The following is an 18,114-nucleotide window of genomic DNA, read 5'->3' on the forward strand; positions in this document are numbered from 1 at the left end:
TTGCAAATGTTGTATATTCCCTTTAAGGACGAGGGTACTCTGCAGGGGGACTCTACAACTCAATTAGGAAACAAAGTATGCTTTGTTTCACAATCTGTGCCACTGAAAAACAAATAACAGCATACACAATGGGCAGGTACAAAAACACTTGTGTCCAACCTCGTCCCCAGTGCTTACTTTATTTCCAACCTGGTTTCCAATAGTAAGCCCTGGATTGAAAACTTTTTCCTGTATCCTGATTCGATATTGCAATTGGCTAGTAATGGATTTTTATCGTGTACTTGGTGTTATTATTCACAACGTGCAGTGCGTGTTTTCGCGATCATTCGTCCACGTCTTCTCAAAAATACTTATTTCCTTTCCAATTTGTTCATATAATATGAAATGTGATACCGCATATTGTCTCGAGAAGATTGTAACAGTTTAATTTTAAAAAAAATTATGTTTTCGTAACTCATGCCGTGCTCGCGCTGCGACAAATTGACTCTGATTTTACCCCATACACCGTATACAAAAACAAACGCTAATGTAACGCATATCCAGGCACCAGACTATTCCTCATTTGCATACGTGTTCAAAAATCTTGCACATGCAAATGATCCAATACCAGGGTGAGAGAGCAGGTAGTGATGGGCGCGTTCTGTTCGACACCCTGGGGACGAGGTTGACTTGTGCCATGATTGTAGTTATAAATAGCATACAGGACCCTACAACTATTTCATGTCGAGTAAATCCCCCCCCCCCCAAAAAAAAACACCCCACTTCCCTATTCAATCTGATTCATTTACAAAATACTGTAGAGCTTTATAAAAAACAAACGGAACCCAAAAAAAAAAAAAAAAAAAACAGACAGCAACCTATTGAGAGGGTGCTATGCAACTATATGGTTGTGGTTTTCCCTTCGGAGGATTTTGTAGACGTCGTCCTCTTTGGCGAGACGATCTAGAAGCGGAAGGACATCCAAGAGTTCCCTGTCGCCCATGTCGTCGAACCACGATGACACAGGGATCTGTGGATACGGGCGCAAAGTGAACATCAGTCTTAATCATAAAAAGTATGAAGGGAAAGTCTGTCACAAGCCAATGTGGCCCATCAGGCCGGCGTTTATCTCCAGTTTTAGTGGCATGAAATGACTAAGAATATTTCTACTCCCCCTGGATGGGATGCTAGTCCATCACAGGTTACTCCCCAGCTAAATCAGGTACCCATTTATACTCCTGGGTGGAGAGAGGCAAGTAGGGGTGAAGTGGCTTGCCCAAGGACACAACCTATGACCAGCAGCTGGATTCGAGCCACTGACCCTCTGACCATGAGTCACAAACCCTAACCACTAGGCCACACTCCCCACACAAAGTCTCAATCAAAAGTCAATCACAAACCCATCCCAAGTCAATCACAACTCAATTGCAACACAAATCACGAGGCAATTAAAAGTGAATCACAAACAAATCACGAGTCAATTAAGAGTGAATCACAAACAAATCACGAGTCAATTAAATGTTAATCACTAGCCATCTGGTCCCAAAACACGTCGTGAGCTATTTTTTGGTCACTTTTCGGACTGTGCTTGTGAATGACCCGCATTTTATTAGTGACCAGTCTTAAGATGGACTCAGTTGCAACAGTAGTTGCAGGGATGCCAATGGGTTTTTGCTCCAATGCTGGAAAACATTTTACCACGATCGCAGTACACCATACATATGTCGCAATACCAACGACTGTGTAGTTAATAATAATAATAATAATAATAATAACATTTATAACGCGCCTTTTCCAAAGGTTACAAAGCGCAACCACGGACACCTCTGATAGTAGGAAAAACCCAAAAAGAACATTAACATGAATCAAGTGAACAGGTAGGTCTTAAGTGAGGATTTAAACATATCTATTGAGGTGGAGCATCGAACTGATTGTGGGATGGAGTTCCAGATTCTTGGACCTGCCACAGTGAGGGCCTTATCTCCTGCTTTCCTTGCAGTGCGAGGAATACGTATGTTGCGGGCCCCTCTTTTAATTCTGGTCAAATTAGAGTCAAGGGTGTTTTTTATCATTATAAAATGACATGTTCAACCTTACGCAGAGTTCTCTTAATTCTAATTACACCATTTCTAGTACTTTTGAACCATTTCTTGTAATTTTGAACAGTTTCTTACGGGGAAAAAATGTGATTTTTGTATGCGTTTTCAGTTGAATCCATACGAATCGACGCAGTTTCATGCGCTCACGGTGCATCACGGTGCTCGCCATCTTCATTTTTGAGTTGCATTCTGTCGTCTTCATCGTGGTTTTACCACAAAATTTCCCTCAATAAATCAAAACCCTGCCCTCTATATACAACATGCCTGTTGGTTTTCAATGTAGTTACATGTAATCAACACCCCAAGATGTCTGCCAATTACCTAAGTATTTGCAATGCGGACTTTGAAGTGGATTTGTACTGACTCATTTTAGGACAAACATCACGAATACATCTCAATTTTTAATAAGGGAATACAAACATGTATGTGCTTGGCTGGTTTTAAACAAGTACGTTTTAAACGTACCTGATTAATACCGAGCAAGCACATATTTATTCCCATTCATGAATTCCTTTAGGTCAAAAGTTCACAACAAGTCGAACATTCATAAATTTCCAACCATTTTTATTAATAATTTTGCTTCATGTTTTGTGTTAACGCCTCACGCGCGTAGGGCTAAACATCTTCTGATATGGAAACTGGCATGACTGCGCGTGTGGCACAGAACGCAGCGGTCACTTACTGGCATTTTAAAACCACCCACATGACGGGATCTCGACCAATAGGAATTGGTAAACTGTCTCAGGTATCAGAATGGTTTCGATTTTCAAGGTGTTCGACAAAAAATATCAATCTTTTTTAAACTGGGGAGAACTCGAGTAGAAAAAAAGAGGAATTTTTCCACCTCAAATGATATTAAATTTGTGTTATTCTTACCGCGTTGTCTTGATGGAAGATGTAAGATGCGGGTGAATTATCTACAATGATGATTCGTTCTAGTTTGCGGCCCAGTCGACTCAAGTCCTGAACAAGAGAGAACGAACAGAGTTAGTAAATTTACAATTTTAGTTTTATCCATGGGCACCTGACAAAGAGGGGAACATTTTTGACTGGTTGAAAGAAGAAAAATCTATTCTAAATTACGTCAAATGGCTCACTTGGCCGTGTTTACTTCAGGTTCCCTTGTTTGGAAATGATCGAGAATGTTTCTATTCCCATGGATAAAATGGTTACTCCACAAATAATGGTATCAACCGTATTCCAGGGTGGAGAGAGGCAAGATTGAGTTAAGTGGCTTGCCCAAGGACACAGCATATTGGCAGCAGGTGGATGATAATCATTATGAGTCACAAACACTAACCACTAGGACTTAATCTCCAATTAAGTCCTAGGATTTGTTGTGATTCTAGACAGGTGCAACCCTCCCCCCCACCCCTGCCAAAAAGGAAAAAAACCCAAAAAAAACACGCCTTATTCCGACTTTGTGGGTCTGTGCCCTCTATTTTGCGCACAAATCCACCCTACGAGAGCCGCATTATTGTCTGGCAGCCAACAATTTGATTCTTGTGAAGAAATAATTTAATAACTAAACATCCGTGGATTTTTTTTCGTTCAATGTCTCTCTCAAAAGTGAATAAATTGTATACTATTAGAAAAACAGCAATTCTTTGAGGCGAAACTCTTAATTAGCACTTGGAATGCATGTTTAAGCCAGAGTGAGCCCTCTAGAGTCCTTTCACAGCCAATCCACCTGTCTACTTCTGTCAGTATCCGGGTTTTTTTTATGACTAGCCACATCATTTCAGTGCATCAGCACAGTATCTGATAGGCAGTCTATCACACAGGATATTGAACCTGCTTGGTCCATTTCCTGACTGCGGTTTCAAGGCCAGCCTTAACCGCTGTACATAATGCATGGGGTTTCTCATGAGCAAAGTAAACAAGTGGCCAGGGTTACCACACAAACACTCTGTAATTATTACACCAGGCTTGGAAGAGGTACAATTTGTGAGGGGAAAACAATTAAGGAATTAATATTAATATTTGTGACCCTCCGGTACAAAACCAGTTGGAGGTCCTACTGCCATTTTTTTTAGATACATGTACAGCCTAGAAAACAATGTACAGGCAAAAATTATCCGAATTCAGATTTAGGCGTTAAAAGCTACAATAACGAATATATTTCACTTTCAATGAAGTGTAAGTTTGTGAATTTCTTGAGGAGTTGATTTTGGAATTTTTAAAGACAAATTTTTCAATTTTTAAAAACTTTCTGAGGCCTGGGAATTGGGAACTGAAAACATATTACTATAACTCTGACAGCTTTTGCCCGATTTCCGTATTCTATAGATCATTGGAAAGCTTATATTCAATGTCCTTTCCAATGTGCCCAAAATTCCGGGTATAAAAATTGGTCCAAGTGACCGGTTTTGTACTCGAGGGTCACATTTGAGATATTTTTCACGATCTTTTGAGATTAACCCTAGGTAGCTCCCTAGTGTCTTTTACTATATAAAGTACTGGACCAAGTCTGCCCAATGCCATCACTGACCCTGCTTCACATAATGCTTTAGGACCAAATCCGCTGAAATCCACCACAAGACCACCACTACTATACATGTAGGTGGATTTTGATGGACTTGGTACTCATGGCTTGCCTACCAAAATCCCCAAAATGGGGGATTGGATTTTGATGGATTTGGGAAGGTTAGGGTTAAAGAAGAATCCAGTAGACAGTGGTCTCTTGTCCTGTGTTGATGCATTAAGTTTCTCCACGTGTAAAAAAAATACAGTAAAATAAAAACAAAATTATTCATGACTCAAGGGCTGTATTTTGGCAGTTTCTGTGTTCATGTTAGCAGTGAAAATAGAGACCCCAGGGCCACCGTTCATGTATGTTGTCCCTGACTTATGTCGTCCCTGACTTGTGGTGGTCCTACCTTGATGTAGTTGCCTCTGTGGAACACGCAGGATTCTCGGAAGAGCCGTGACCTAAACACACTGCTCTTGTCCAGGAGATCAGCTACGGGATCTGCATACTGTTAAGTCAAAGAAAGAAAAAAAAGGTGGATCAGTCAGTATGGGAGATACACATTGCTTTCAGTTACACATCCGAGAACGGGTGCAAGCCAGCTAGTCTGGTTCCCTGACCTGACAATTCCCTGATGCGTTTTGTCTGAAGTAGGGTCAGGGAACCAGACTACAGGAACAGCACTTTTTTTCTTGGTTTTTCCATCATCTTTGAAAACAAAACTTTAAACAGGTCAGTGTAACAATGATTGCAATAAAAAGCGAACCCCAAATCCATCCATTTCTGAAATTACAGCAAAAGCAAATGTTGTATATAAACTTTAAGTGGGTATTTTCTGTCCGAGTATAAAATTATTGCAATTATGTCGCCACTGTTGAATCAGTGGTTGAAGCAATAATACATCATCTGAAAATTTTTTTGGTTTTGGATGAGAGATACATCGTGTTAAGGCTGTATACATGTATGTCATGGGGGTCAATCGGTGGGGGGGGGGGGGGGGGGAATGACAAGTCCCCCGACCACTATTTTCGTCCCTGAATAAAAATTGTAGCCAACATAATGATTCTACAGCTCAGAATAGCTGATTCAATGACTCCAAACTCGAAAACAATGTTTAAAAGATGATCTTTTGCTCACAAAAATTGTTTTAAGTGGTCAGAAATTGCCTCAAATTGCACCACAGAGCATCTAGAATCCAACAATTTTCCGAGGCCCTTTAAGCGGGCCCCGGAGCCCACGCCGTTAGGGCTTGTGCTCGCATTAGTGCCGATCGAGGTATGTCCCCCCCCCCCCCCCCCACACTTTTGAGAAGCGATTAACACCCTTGATGTATGTTCTTGAGTATGGCTATTTTCCATCGAACTGTTTTACTATGGTAATCATTTCCTGAATTTTGGCAGCACTTACATATCAATTGAATTAGTAAGCTTTACTTGTGAGATGTATAAACATAAGAAAATAGAGAGCTACATCGCTATACGTCCAATCAGTGAAAGTAATGAAATCTATTTTTAATTTATTCATTTTAAATCTGTATACACATGCATGAGCCATACAAGTACAGACAAATGCGGCTTAAAAGCCGTTCGTAAATGTACTTCACACAAATGCACATGTGACGCATTTTCAAGTGAAGAAACGTCTTTGTGTAAATTGACCAGAGTTGAGATGTGTTCAACTTTTGTGAATTCCCAGCATTCGCAAGCTTGTGACAGACAGGCCCTTTCCGTGGTACAATTTCAGATATACCATGACTGAAAAAGCTACACGGAATCTTTTTATTTATCGCCTTCAGACAGACAACATAAAAACACTTGCAACCCTACCTTTGCTAAACTTGCAGTGAACAGAACACACTCGTAGAGCTCGCCCATTCGTTTTAAAAACTCGTCCACATGCGGTCTCTTTAAAACGTACACCTACCAAGAAATGGAAAACAAGATCAATTAGAGTTTAATGTATTGTAAATGAAACCCATCAGAATACTCATTAACTGTTAAAAAAAAAACTGTTAACAGCAAATTGCACTGCTTATTTTAATTACACAGGCAATGAGTTACTCTGTATGAAAGCATCAACATGAACACAATCGTTAACTGTGCAGGTATCGTTAAATTTACAATATGCACCTCTGGACAAAGTTCAAAATCAGTCGATACTTTGAAAATTTGCAGGTACTGGTACACTGTACATCTAATGTTTGGCTAACGTTTGTGATTGGCAACTTTAACAGCAGCGCACGAATAAAAAAAATGGGGGGATTAAAAAAATGGGGGGTAGAAAAGTGCAGAAAGGGGAATAGAGTATTGCAATCCTCCCATGTTGGGAAAGTTGGAAAAAAAAAAATCAGCAACATTTTTGAAGATCTTTGGTCATTGCTGACAACGCATGCCTATTCAAGCTTTAATTAATCCAGACAATATTTGGCAAGGGTATTGTTAACAAGCTGTGGTGGTGAATAAAGCCCGGTTCATACTTCACGCGAAAGCGAAACGAAATTCGTGATGTCAACAATACATTCGAAGCGCGTCTACCATTGTTGACGACATGAATTTCGCTTCGCACATGCTTTCGCGTGAAGTATGAACCGGGCTTAAGAAATTAAGAATTGGGTTTAAAAAACTGTATTCACTTATTGCTATATTTCTTCCTAAATGCTCCGCCTAAATAATTTAAACGATACATGAACAAACAGTGATCAAGTACATGTATAGTAACATTAACAAAAAATTCACTTTACAGTCAAATTGTTAAGGTTTTATATGCAAATACAGGAACATTGGTGCAGGGAAGATATTACAATTAGTAAAAATTATTATAATAATAATGTGTACATAAAGCGCACATGTATATTATATCCACCAGTATTGGTGCTCAAGGCGCTAGGTACATCATTATTACCCTGCTCATTGGGCCCATGAAACATTCTAAAGACAATCTCAGCTCCCTGGGGAGTATACAGCTCAGATTATGCCATTTCAGCGCGAAGCAGCTAGAATCAACCGCAATACTCATCTCTGCCCTCACAGGTACCCAATCTACTCCTGGGCGAAGAGACGCTATGAGTGACAAAGTGCCTTGCCCAAGGGCACACGCACCACAGCCCCCAGGCGGGAATCGAACCCCTCAACCTGCAAAATTACCCGCAGACCCCGATTTTGATAAAGGGTATTACAGTGTACATGTATGTTAAAGTTGTCCAGCACTGCATAAAATCACTCTCACATTATAAAAAAGACCTAGAAATTGTTGGAAATCAATTCCAATTCGTGTCAACAGCTGGACCAATAAAATAAGCTAGACAGGTCACATCGCTAAATAAATTCAGGTCGTTGGATAGGTTATTTTCTACCAGCAAGTTCTGCACAGTCCAAGCTGGAAATGTCACAACCAAGGGTAGCTGTGAGTGCGACGGTGCAAAGCGAGCAATGTTCTGCAGCTGTTGTCGGCGGCAAAGACAGAAGCTTCAATTTTACGAAGCTCTGTGCAACACTGATCTCAAAAATGTCAAATTAACATGTCCTGTCATCCAGTGATCCAATTCAAAACTTGGATTGATACCTAAAAGGTAAACAGGACCATTTGCTTCTTTGTGCATTTTGTTGTTTGTTTTAAACTTGCTCAAAAATCTTAAGAAGGGTTTATAACAACTATTACTTGTTGAAGTTTTAGCTCAGTGGATACTTAAACATTTTGAGCAAACAGAGAGCACATGTGCGTAATTTCTGGGGTCTTGAAACAAGATTCCGCTGCTAATGCATGTTAAAAAAAAAAAAAAAAAAAAAAAAAAGTCTGCAAATTTATGAAATGTCTGAAAGATGCACACCTTTCTATGCTAATAATATCTTTCTCTCAGATTCAAAAAGTCTGATTTCAGACAGAAGTCCTGAAATATCTCATGCCTGGTTAAGGGCAACTGGGTGCACATAACGTACATGTACAACCTGTGCATCAGTAATGGATTCTAATTAAGGTCCCTGGATACATGTAAGTCTATGCAACAACACTTGTATCCGTATCTTAACAGAGTATGTCTGTCCGAATGCTTTAAATTATGATAAGGAATTAAGTACACGTACAGTACTTAAATTTGACTTTACTTATTATCAGGCCAATTTTTTTTTTTTTACAATCAGGCCAAATTTTATCTTCATTATTTTTAAAATTTCTGATGGCAATTCTGCCTTTTCTTACCTGATGGACCGTACCGTCAATCTCTACAGGAACAATAAAATCTGCATTGCTAATGGGCTGCAAGGAAAAAACACACACACATCAAGAAACTAGAGTTAATTATTCATGAACTGGCAACTGGACAGATGCGAATTATATTTGCTACTGCTCAGAGGCGACAAGAAAGCACGAGTCTACGTAATGTAGAAAATGCAGTATTTGCGATATGTATGTGTTTATTAGATTGTGTTCAAATAGAAAATGCGACTATTTTTTTTAACAAAAGGGGAATGTGCACCATTTATCTGATGTTTACACACATACGCATGTTTGTATCTCTTGTTTTGAAATTGACCACACGGAAAAATGGTACATTTGTACAATTTGAAGACATGTTAAAATGCTTGTGTTATTTCATATGGGAAATAAATAGTGGCGAAACTTTCTTTGCCTTCAAATTGTATCCCCTTCAACTCGTCAATTATTATTTTTTTTTCTGTTAAATGGTATTTTTGTCACATGTCCTATTTTCATACAGGTGAAAAATTTGCACATACATGTACACTGTACATGTACATGTATGTACATGAGCAGTATTGGCAATTCAACAGATCTTTATATTTGTGTTGTAAGTACTATACATATACATCAGCCCTACATGTACATGTTAGTGCAGATTTTTGAGTCAGTAGGCCCCCCAACATGTTACATTTTTGTAATTGTCAAACATATGTATATGTACATGTACATGTACATATCAATGTCCATATTTAAACTCTTCAATAATACACTTGTTATTAATCATTCATATTTTTGGCCTAAGTAATAGACAACAGAGTAGAAACTACATGTACATGTCCATGTTCAATCAACATAAATAATTTGTTGAGTGGTCATTTTAATATTTATCCATTTAAGCGGAGTGCCACTGCGTGGTCACAAATCAAATTTGATGAAATATTTCACATGTAAACAGCAACTGTTAGAAGAAGAAAAAAAATCAATAATATATTGATTGAACAAAAGTATGTGATTGTGTTCAGTGCAAAAACAAGAAAAAATGTCTTCTACATGTACATGTACCGGTATGATACATGTACAAAATATAATACATACATTTTAAAATTCTTCTTCTTCTTTTTTTAACCCTCACCTTCCCAAATCCTCTTTGCAAAATGGAGGATTTTCCTGGATTGAGGCTATATGGCAAAAGTATGTGGCTGATTTTGGAGGATGCACTGTGTCAAGGTCTTGGGCCAGACCTTGTGTTGTTTATGCTAAGCTATGCACAAATTTAGAGGCCTAGATTATACTAATCTAGGCCACCCCTTCAATAACCACATTCAAGAAATGACGGAGGATTTTGCAGGATTGAGGCTGCAATTTTTACAAGGAGGCAGTTGGAGGATTTTGCAGGATTGAGGTTGCATCCTAGCAAAAATGCCTAGGGAGTTAGGGTTATTGAGTTCCCATCAAAATAGGAATTCTAGATAAGAGCAACATGCTTTCCATAAAGACAAATCTATCTTTACACAAATTGACAAATTGCAGAATGGTGATTTTCATTTTTTAACTTACATACGTGTACAATGTACAAGGTAGCATTTCATGAGGAATTGTCAGCTATGATGATAAAATGCACCAAGACACGGCAGAGTGATTTAATACCAGGTCTGTAAATCGGATCAAAAGACTGCTTTTTGTACCATTTTCTATACTCTTTTTGTAAATGCAAAGCTCCCACATTCCAATGGTAAGGTACAAGTACATGTCATCTTGCCACCGTCTGAAATTTCTTCCGTTTGACTTATGTACAGGTTCTCAACATTCTAAATTAATAATTAAATTCTGCTTTTTTTTTCCCCCTAATAAATACTGGAGCCCATGACGTCAGTTCTAATCGTTGATTGATAACGTTTTGTAAGTACTGCTCGCATATGGCATGTATGGTGTTGGGTGTTTATATACCAAATACGTTCAGTGAGAAATATTGAACATTGACCTGTTATCACTGAACGATGGTAAATAGTGATGAACTACATGTAGTTTCAACGTATAGTACATGTACATGTACATGTGACATGTTTACAGTTACACTGCACTAGCTAAAAGGCCGGGTTTGTAATTTATGTACACGTAGAAATTTGCAAAAGGATAATTTACATGAAGGGCCTGTTAAAAGTACAGCACATAACTGTCTGTATGAATGCTACAAAATGTACATGTGCAATACATGTATGTGCAATACATGTACATGTGCAATACATGTACATGTGCAATACACGTACATGTGCAATACACGTACATGTGCAATACACGTACCGGTACATGTAACGGTACATGTAACGGTACATACATGTACATGTTTAGGTACATGTATGTATGTACATACATGTACATGAAGATGAGCAGGCATGTGCAGTACATGTACCTGTACATGTACATGGACAATTGGAGACATGTAAATAGGTATTTACACATGTACATGTACCGGTACGTATACACATGTGCATACACCTCAATGTACATGTATGTACATGTAATATCTATATTAGATACACACACAAACACAGTTTTGTGGTGGGAACCATACAGAACATGTGTACGTGTACATGTACATGTACATGTACACCTCCATACCGGTATGTACACGTTGTGGAGGGAACCATACGTAAAATGCCAATACATGTACCAGACCATAAGCATGAACATACATGTATATCCCCCTGTTTACAATTAATGCCGACAAAGTCTGCAGATGAAAACAGACATGAAAACAACAAATTAAAACATGCACTGCACCTGAATAACAGAAGTACATGTACCAATATAGTACATACGTGCACATGTACGTAAATGTGGCGTGAAATCTGAAACTGATACCAGCAACAAAAACAGGGCAGATACAAATCAGAGTGAATACTGTGTGGGTGGCAATGACATATATTAGAGTTGTTGGGGCGTCTGGGGCCTGAAGAACAATTTGCCAAATCAGTACAATTCCAACAGGAAACAACCGCAATGGCATTTGAGGTGCACTTATTTTGATCCAAAGATTTCTTTTCTTCAGTTCTTGATTCGTTTATGTTTTCAGCCAAGGAATTATTCTAGAGTGTCTAGTCGACGGATTATACTGAATGGTGTGGGTTGAGGAGTGAAAGGACAGAGGCACAGACGGGAAGAATTCGTTGGTCACATCACGAACCGGCGTATCTCGATTTTTTGCCAAATTGAGTTTTTGTCATTAACGTTATTATTTCATCAAAGTGCTCATTCTCAGAAAGTTTTATTCCGATCGGAGTTCTAATTAACTAAGAACGCTAATTAGACTGTGTGGCGTATCTCTAAAAAATGAAAAATGCTGCACCACGAAGTGGCGTATCCCGATACGCCACTTTACACTAATTCCCATAGTGCTATGACGTCACAAAAGGAGCGTCGACATGGAAAATTGGAATTTAGTGTTTCACGAACCGGCGTATCTCCGCATCTGGCACACGGCCACTATTACGCGCGTTGTATAACATAGGATAAACATGATAAAAATCTGTTTCACGAAGTGACGAATAACTTTGGAACTGAATTTCTCAAAAACTAAGCAACTCAGATGCACACGGATTGCATACAATAAAGTTCAATCTATAATTTAATAGCAAAAACTATTAAATGGAATGAGCCAACAAAATAATGACCAACTTTAACTTATGCAATTTATAACAAATGGTACCGGAAAAAAGTTGCACTTTTGTATACGTGCAAGGTGAGTGTGAACCACAACGTGCACGTTTACAAAAGTGCAGCGCTTTCGGCATCATTTCTCATAAATTGCATAAATTCGTATGTACATTATCACTGTTTTGGGCCAAATAAAGAGTATGGCTGGATTGCTAAGGAATTTCTGTACTGATCCGTTGTTATTTGAGCGAGAGGTGCTCAGTAGTTTGTGAGTTAGACAAAAAGGTATTGGAAGGGGGGGGGGGGGACTTTCTGTTTTGGTTGAGTGTACATGCACAGTACAAAGTGCATACATGTACATGTACATGGACTTGCAGCATTCACACACATGTAGGGGAGCAACATGAGTCACCGGTCTCCCGCCACTTCATGGTTAGACTAGGATGCAATCAGTATGGGGCTGTATCATATTTAAAGTGCAAAGTACCAGCCTTGTTGGCATACATGTACATGTGCATTTTGTGCATGTAAAGGGCCCACTGCATGTGTGTGCCCAGGAACAATTTCCCATGATGTAGGCCTACAGTACACACCGGTACATGTACAGTGGACATGTGTATTTACCATGAGCTTCCAATGCATTGGTTTGAATTTATATTTGGATTAAAATATGTAATTTGTTAATAGGAATTAACTTCACACATCCATAGGTAGTGACAGAGATGTTTGCCAAAGTGTGACAAGTTAAAGTTCATTTCAAGGCTACGGTACAGGTACATGTACATGTACGTGTAGTTCAAAACATTGATGTCCATATTCGATGTGATGTTCACTGGTTTTCAGAGAGAAATTTGTTTTTAAAACTTTTTCAACAAACTGCTGTGCATGTTTTTTGTATCTATAGCAAAAACATATTTTTTTTGTACAGTTATCTGTGAAATGTGGAGCAAGGGGAATCAATCACTAGATTGTATAAGGTCAGTATAAACACATTGGAAAGTGAGGAAATTGATGTGATACATGGTACATGTTTTGGAGAAAAAAAAACACCACAATTTAAAGGCATATAGGATCATTTGCTTTTCATGGATTTTGTCCGTTTCCAATAATAACGCCACTCAAAATCCAAAGAAGGATGTTCAAAACCTAACCTGTTGAAGTTTCAGCTCAGTGGATATTAAAATTTTGAGAAAACAGTGAAAACTATGCACAACCTTTGTTCGCGGAACATGATTTTTGTCAATAAAACTTTTGACTCCAAAAATAAGACAATTCACTGATCGTTGGAAATTACTTACATTTCTTGATTTCTTCTGAATGACAGCAAGCCAGATGGAATAGTTTCATGTTGTGTTTAGTAACAGTACGATCTCTAACCCAAATAAGCTTTTGATAATAATTTGGTACGTTGTACTGTTGGGATATAAGTGCAAATGATCCTATGCCTTTAACTCTTTAACTTCACTACATGTACAAGTAATTGAATTCCAAATACAATCTCATACAAAAATGCATCAGTTCGAAATTGGCCTTTCATCTGTATGTGTTACCGGAGAAGAAATCCCCAAAGAGGGCCAGGCACAAAGATATATCTTAATGTTCACCTCACCTTAAATGAACTATGTACAAGTGTTTCATCGAGATCGATGACTATGCAGTTTTTATGGCCGTCGCTTTGTCGTAACGGTGGCAACAGGTATTTGTGCGTCGTCTGTGGAGGGAAACAAACGGTTGAGATTAAAACAAAAATTGACTACGCAGAGACAAATGATTTTAAAGAAATGTCATCTTTTAGTCTAGTAGTACCATACGTCAATGTCTCATTTGTGGGTGGTATTATTAAGCCAAACACAATGATACAGGTATTACGTACACATACATGTACTAGCTCGTTTGTTTATGGTGTGAATCGAGGATTTTCTTTTGTTCCTCTTCCCTTTTCCTTTGTTTGTACTTAACTTTTTTGCAAAAGCTCTCATTGGTTTTGTACACGTTTTCCAACCGAGGAGTCCTCGATTCGGTTTCTGACCTCGATTCGCCGATGATGTTGCACATGTGTGTCCTCGATATACACCATAAACAAATACATCTACTGAGATAATGTGGATTTCCAAGTGTCTATCGCTGAAAAGTTCCCCTGAAAAGTTTCTGAATTCTGGTCATACATGTAGGCATGATGTAGGTTACCTTTAGAACTGGTAGAATATTTTTTGTTAACTACATGTACATGTCAGAATGTGACATATCAATAACGGTCAACACTTCTTCCTAACGCACAAAAGATTTGCTATGAACAAAGTATACAAACACCTGATTAAGTTTTTTTTAAATGGCATGGTTGTACAATGGATTCCATCATTGACCGGTATACACGTACGTATGTCAATCATCAGTCTTCACACATGTACAATTAATACAAATTGCTTGTTTAAACTGATGCATAGATAACATAACCCTTCGGCATTTTGGCACGCATCTGTGTTGAACAGTATGACCCCAATAGCGTTATAACGCAGACATGTCGTGATAACCTGATCTTCCACATTCCACATGGTGCAGGGGGGGGGGGGGGGGGGTGTGCACATAGCACAACTAATTAAAAAGCCCATGCTTCACCACTGGAATCTCTTTGATGACGGTTAATATCAAAGATTAGAAGGATGCACAATGTGTACATTTAGAGAGCACACAAAACTGGCAATTATCACCCTCTAGTGCAACACAATGTACAATGTCCTGGGCATTTCTCCAGTGTGGCCTTGATGGCCAGTTTAATGTATTTCTTTGTAGATATCAAACATGGTATGCCTGGTGCAACTCCCACGCATATCACTGAGTGAATGAGCATGATATTAGGCCATCAGCATGAGGGTTTGGTCGGTATCAAATGAGGGGAATAATGCCATTGTGGTTTTTGGCAAGGTACCGGTATGCACCCCTGTAGTTGGAAAATATGAGATAGCATTGCAGTGGTGGCAGCTTTTTGGGTGCTATCACCTTTTTTGTAAAAATGACGGCCAAAATGCTTCTTACCACATATAATAAATCTGGTAACGAGCATTTTGCCGGCCATGTTAAAAAAAAATTAAATAAAAGTGATAACACCCAAAAAATTGCCACCGCTGACACTGCAAATCTATCACACATTTTCCAACTCTAGATTTGCATACATGTACCTTGCCAAAAATCGCTATGGCATAGCTCCTTTTGCTCATTTGATACCGGTGACCCAATTTTTGGACCGAAGCTGATAGCCTTTATATGGACATGTCTTTAAATTTGTCTTTGCTGTTAAAGCACATGTCAACATGAGGCATATTTTCTTTTGAGAGGATGATCCACATCAAATACACACACGCAGACATGTACATGTAGAACCAGTAAATTCACTTAAACTTGCTATCCACACAATACACATACATACATGTACATTGTACAGAGTGACAAACAAGGGTTATTTTTAGGTTGTTGTTGACAATGGCAAGTGCATACATGTGTAAATCTCATTGAAACCACACAAAGTGCGTGATGTTATCAGTTAAAAGATGCAGACCTGTTCAAGTCCATTCTCTGCCAACATAAACCATACCTTAAGGAATGTGTTCCCCGCGCTATTTTCGAGTTTCACCTCAAATATAGATATTTTTTTTTAAATTGCTATTTTCCTAGAAATGTAAAAGTTATTCACTTTTGAATGAGGCATCCAACAAAAAATTCTACCGACGTATAGTTATTGAATTATTCCTTTACAAAAATTGAATAACTGGCTGCCAGACAATAATTAGGCTCTCGCAGGGAGAGTTCACTTGTGCGCAAAATGAAATTCCCTTTATAGAGGGTTGCAGACGCCCAAAATCAGAATAAAGCCTTTTCGTTTAAACAAAACATAACAACTGAAAATTTGTTAGGTGAAAAACAAAACCACAACATTTTTTTGAAGAGCAAGGGGAATGCAAACATGTATACAAACATGTATAGTAAAACACATTATGTCTGCGCAATTGAGGGCGATCTTTGATACAAAGAAGCCCTTCCATCATCAGCAGTCTGTGGTCTCACGATTTTATTGCTTGCAAACAGACTTTTTGTTTTTGAGACACACACTGCATTCATACTAATGTTGCCTTCAACTATGTTGTACTTTAACCATAACCCTTCAAAAGTCTGAAGTTTTGGAGGATTTTGTAGGATTAATTAAGGGAAAAGCCCTTCTCATCACCCAACTACAGGGGTTATATGTACACACATGTGTGGGTGGTAAAACATATCTGCTGACAATATTTGGTTCATGTATGAATAAAACATTCAATTTGGGCGATTCACAATGCAGTGCGCCACCAAGACTTTGCCACGGAGAGTTCATTTTTCCCAATGCATTGTCGGATATGGTCGACAAATTCGCAGTGCAAGACATTTGAAATTGTTAGTTTTTTCCAGTCAGTAGTTTCGTAAGCGTATGATTCTAGTATCTGTTTGCCCTTTTGTTTTCTTTGTATCAATATTGGGTTTTTTTGTAAGGCGGCAGAACGCAGTGCCCAGAGCTATAACAAATTAGCTCAAGTTGTCTACTGACACTCATTCAAATTGTTCATGTTTTGTCGACCGTAAACTTGAAAAATAGACTCTCCATGGCAAACTCTTGGTGGTGCACTGCATTGTGAATCGCCCGAATTCAAACCCAGGGCTGTGGGGTAATGTAATTTTGTAGCAGTGAGGGATTCAATTTCAACAGCAACAACTCTGTCGCAGCCAAACTGTTGAAGTATTCCCACTACTTACACAGAGTTGTAAAAAATCTCACGTCCCAAAGTGGTATACATTAAATACAAGAGTAACATGCACTTTTTTTCATAAAATAGAAAAGAAACGAACTTCCACCTCCAAAAGGCATTTCTTCTTTGTTTTTAAGATCACTGAAAGTAAATTGTGTATAATTGTATTTATAAGCAGACAATGTGAATGCTACAGCAAGCAACTTTGCAAAAATATGTAAATGTACAGTACATTGCAGGACACATGCAACTCTGCTGGTCTACAGGGAACTACCAGTAAACTGCACAAACCACCAAACCACAAAACCCAAAGACATATTACTGTACATAGCCCCTGGGGAATATACGCCATCAATAAAAACCCAAGGTCTATTCACTTAATCTAGGATTCTCCAATTTTATGTAGCAAGATCATCAAATTGTCAAATTTCAACAGATCTTATTTCAAAATGCATGGGAACAGATGTTGCAGAGTGATAAGCTTACAGTACACTCCTATTATATGATTTAGAGTACACACGGTCCCTTCATGTGTCATGTGAATATTATCACGAGAAAAACATCTGGCAAACAGCGAACTTGATAGTCTCAATCACTTAAGTTTTGTTTGGCAGTTTTCTTTATGATGTATTGCCAATATGATGAATTTTCAAAGCAATTATGTTTTATCTTAAAAGGTAAATGGACCATTTGTCGTTATGTAAATTGTATTTAATTCTTTTTTAAAAGAAACAACAGAAGTGCTCAACATCTAAAGACGGATGCTTCACTACTAACCCGATGAAGTTTTAAGCTCTGTGAATGCTGTTTATTTTGAGAAAATACATTACTCTGGATCTCGTTTTCAGTTCAAAAGTTGCCATGTCATATTTTGAATTGCAACCTCTCGTGGCACTATCTCGAAATCGGCATTCGGGACATGATTCTCATTCATCTGACTGTAGCT

At 38.4% G+C, this 18,114-nt stretch overlaps 1 protein-coding gene across 2 annotated transcripts in view; it reads right to left on the minus strand.

Annotated features, from left to right (window-relative positions):
* Nucleotides 1–575: 575 nt before the first annotated feature.
* The window catches only part of LOC119746420 (CTD small phosphatase-like protein), a 30,312-nt gene continuing 12,773 nt past the window's right edge, over nt 576–18,114 (minus strand). The window contains exons 3-8 of one of the 2 annotated variants that reach the window (XM_038223373.1): nt 14,006–14,107; nt 8,743–8,799; nt 6,375–6,467; nt 4,958–5,056; nt 2,955–3,041; nt 576–1,009 (exon numbers count right to left, since the gene is read on the minus strand). In XM_038223373.1, the coding sequence (XP_038079301.1) occupies nt 872–1,009; nt 2,955–3,041; nt 4,958–5,056; nt 6,375–6,467; nt 8,743–8,799; nt 14,006–14,107 (576 nt within the window). In that variant the 3' untranslated portion in view covers nt 576–871. The remainder of the gene's footprint in view (nt 1,010–2,954; nt 3,042–4,957; nt 5,057–6,374; nt 6,468–8,742; nt 8,800–14,005; nt 14,108–18,114) is intronic. The other variant, XM_038223362.1, reaches the window with a different exon arrangement.

Source organism: Patiria miniata, unplaced genomic scaffold (genome assembly GCF_015706575.1).
Source record: "Patiria miniata isolate m_02_andy unplaced genomic scaffold, ASM1570657v1 HiC_scaffold_12, whole genome shotgun sequence".
Classification (NCBI taxonomy): domain Eukaryota; kingdom Metazoa; phylum Echinodermata; class Asteroidea; order Valvatida; family Asterinidae; genus Patiria; species Patiria miniata.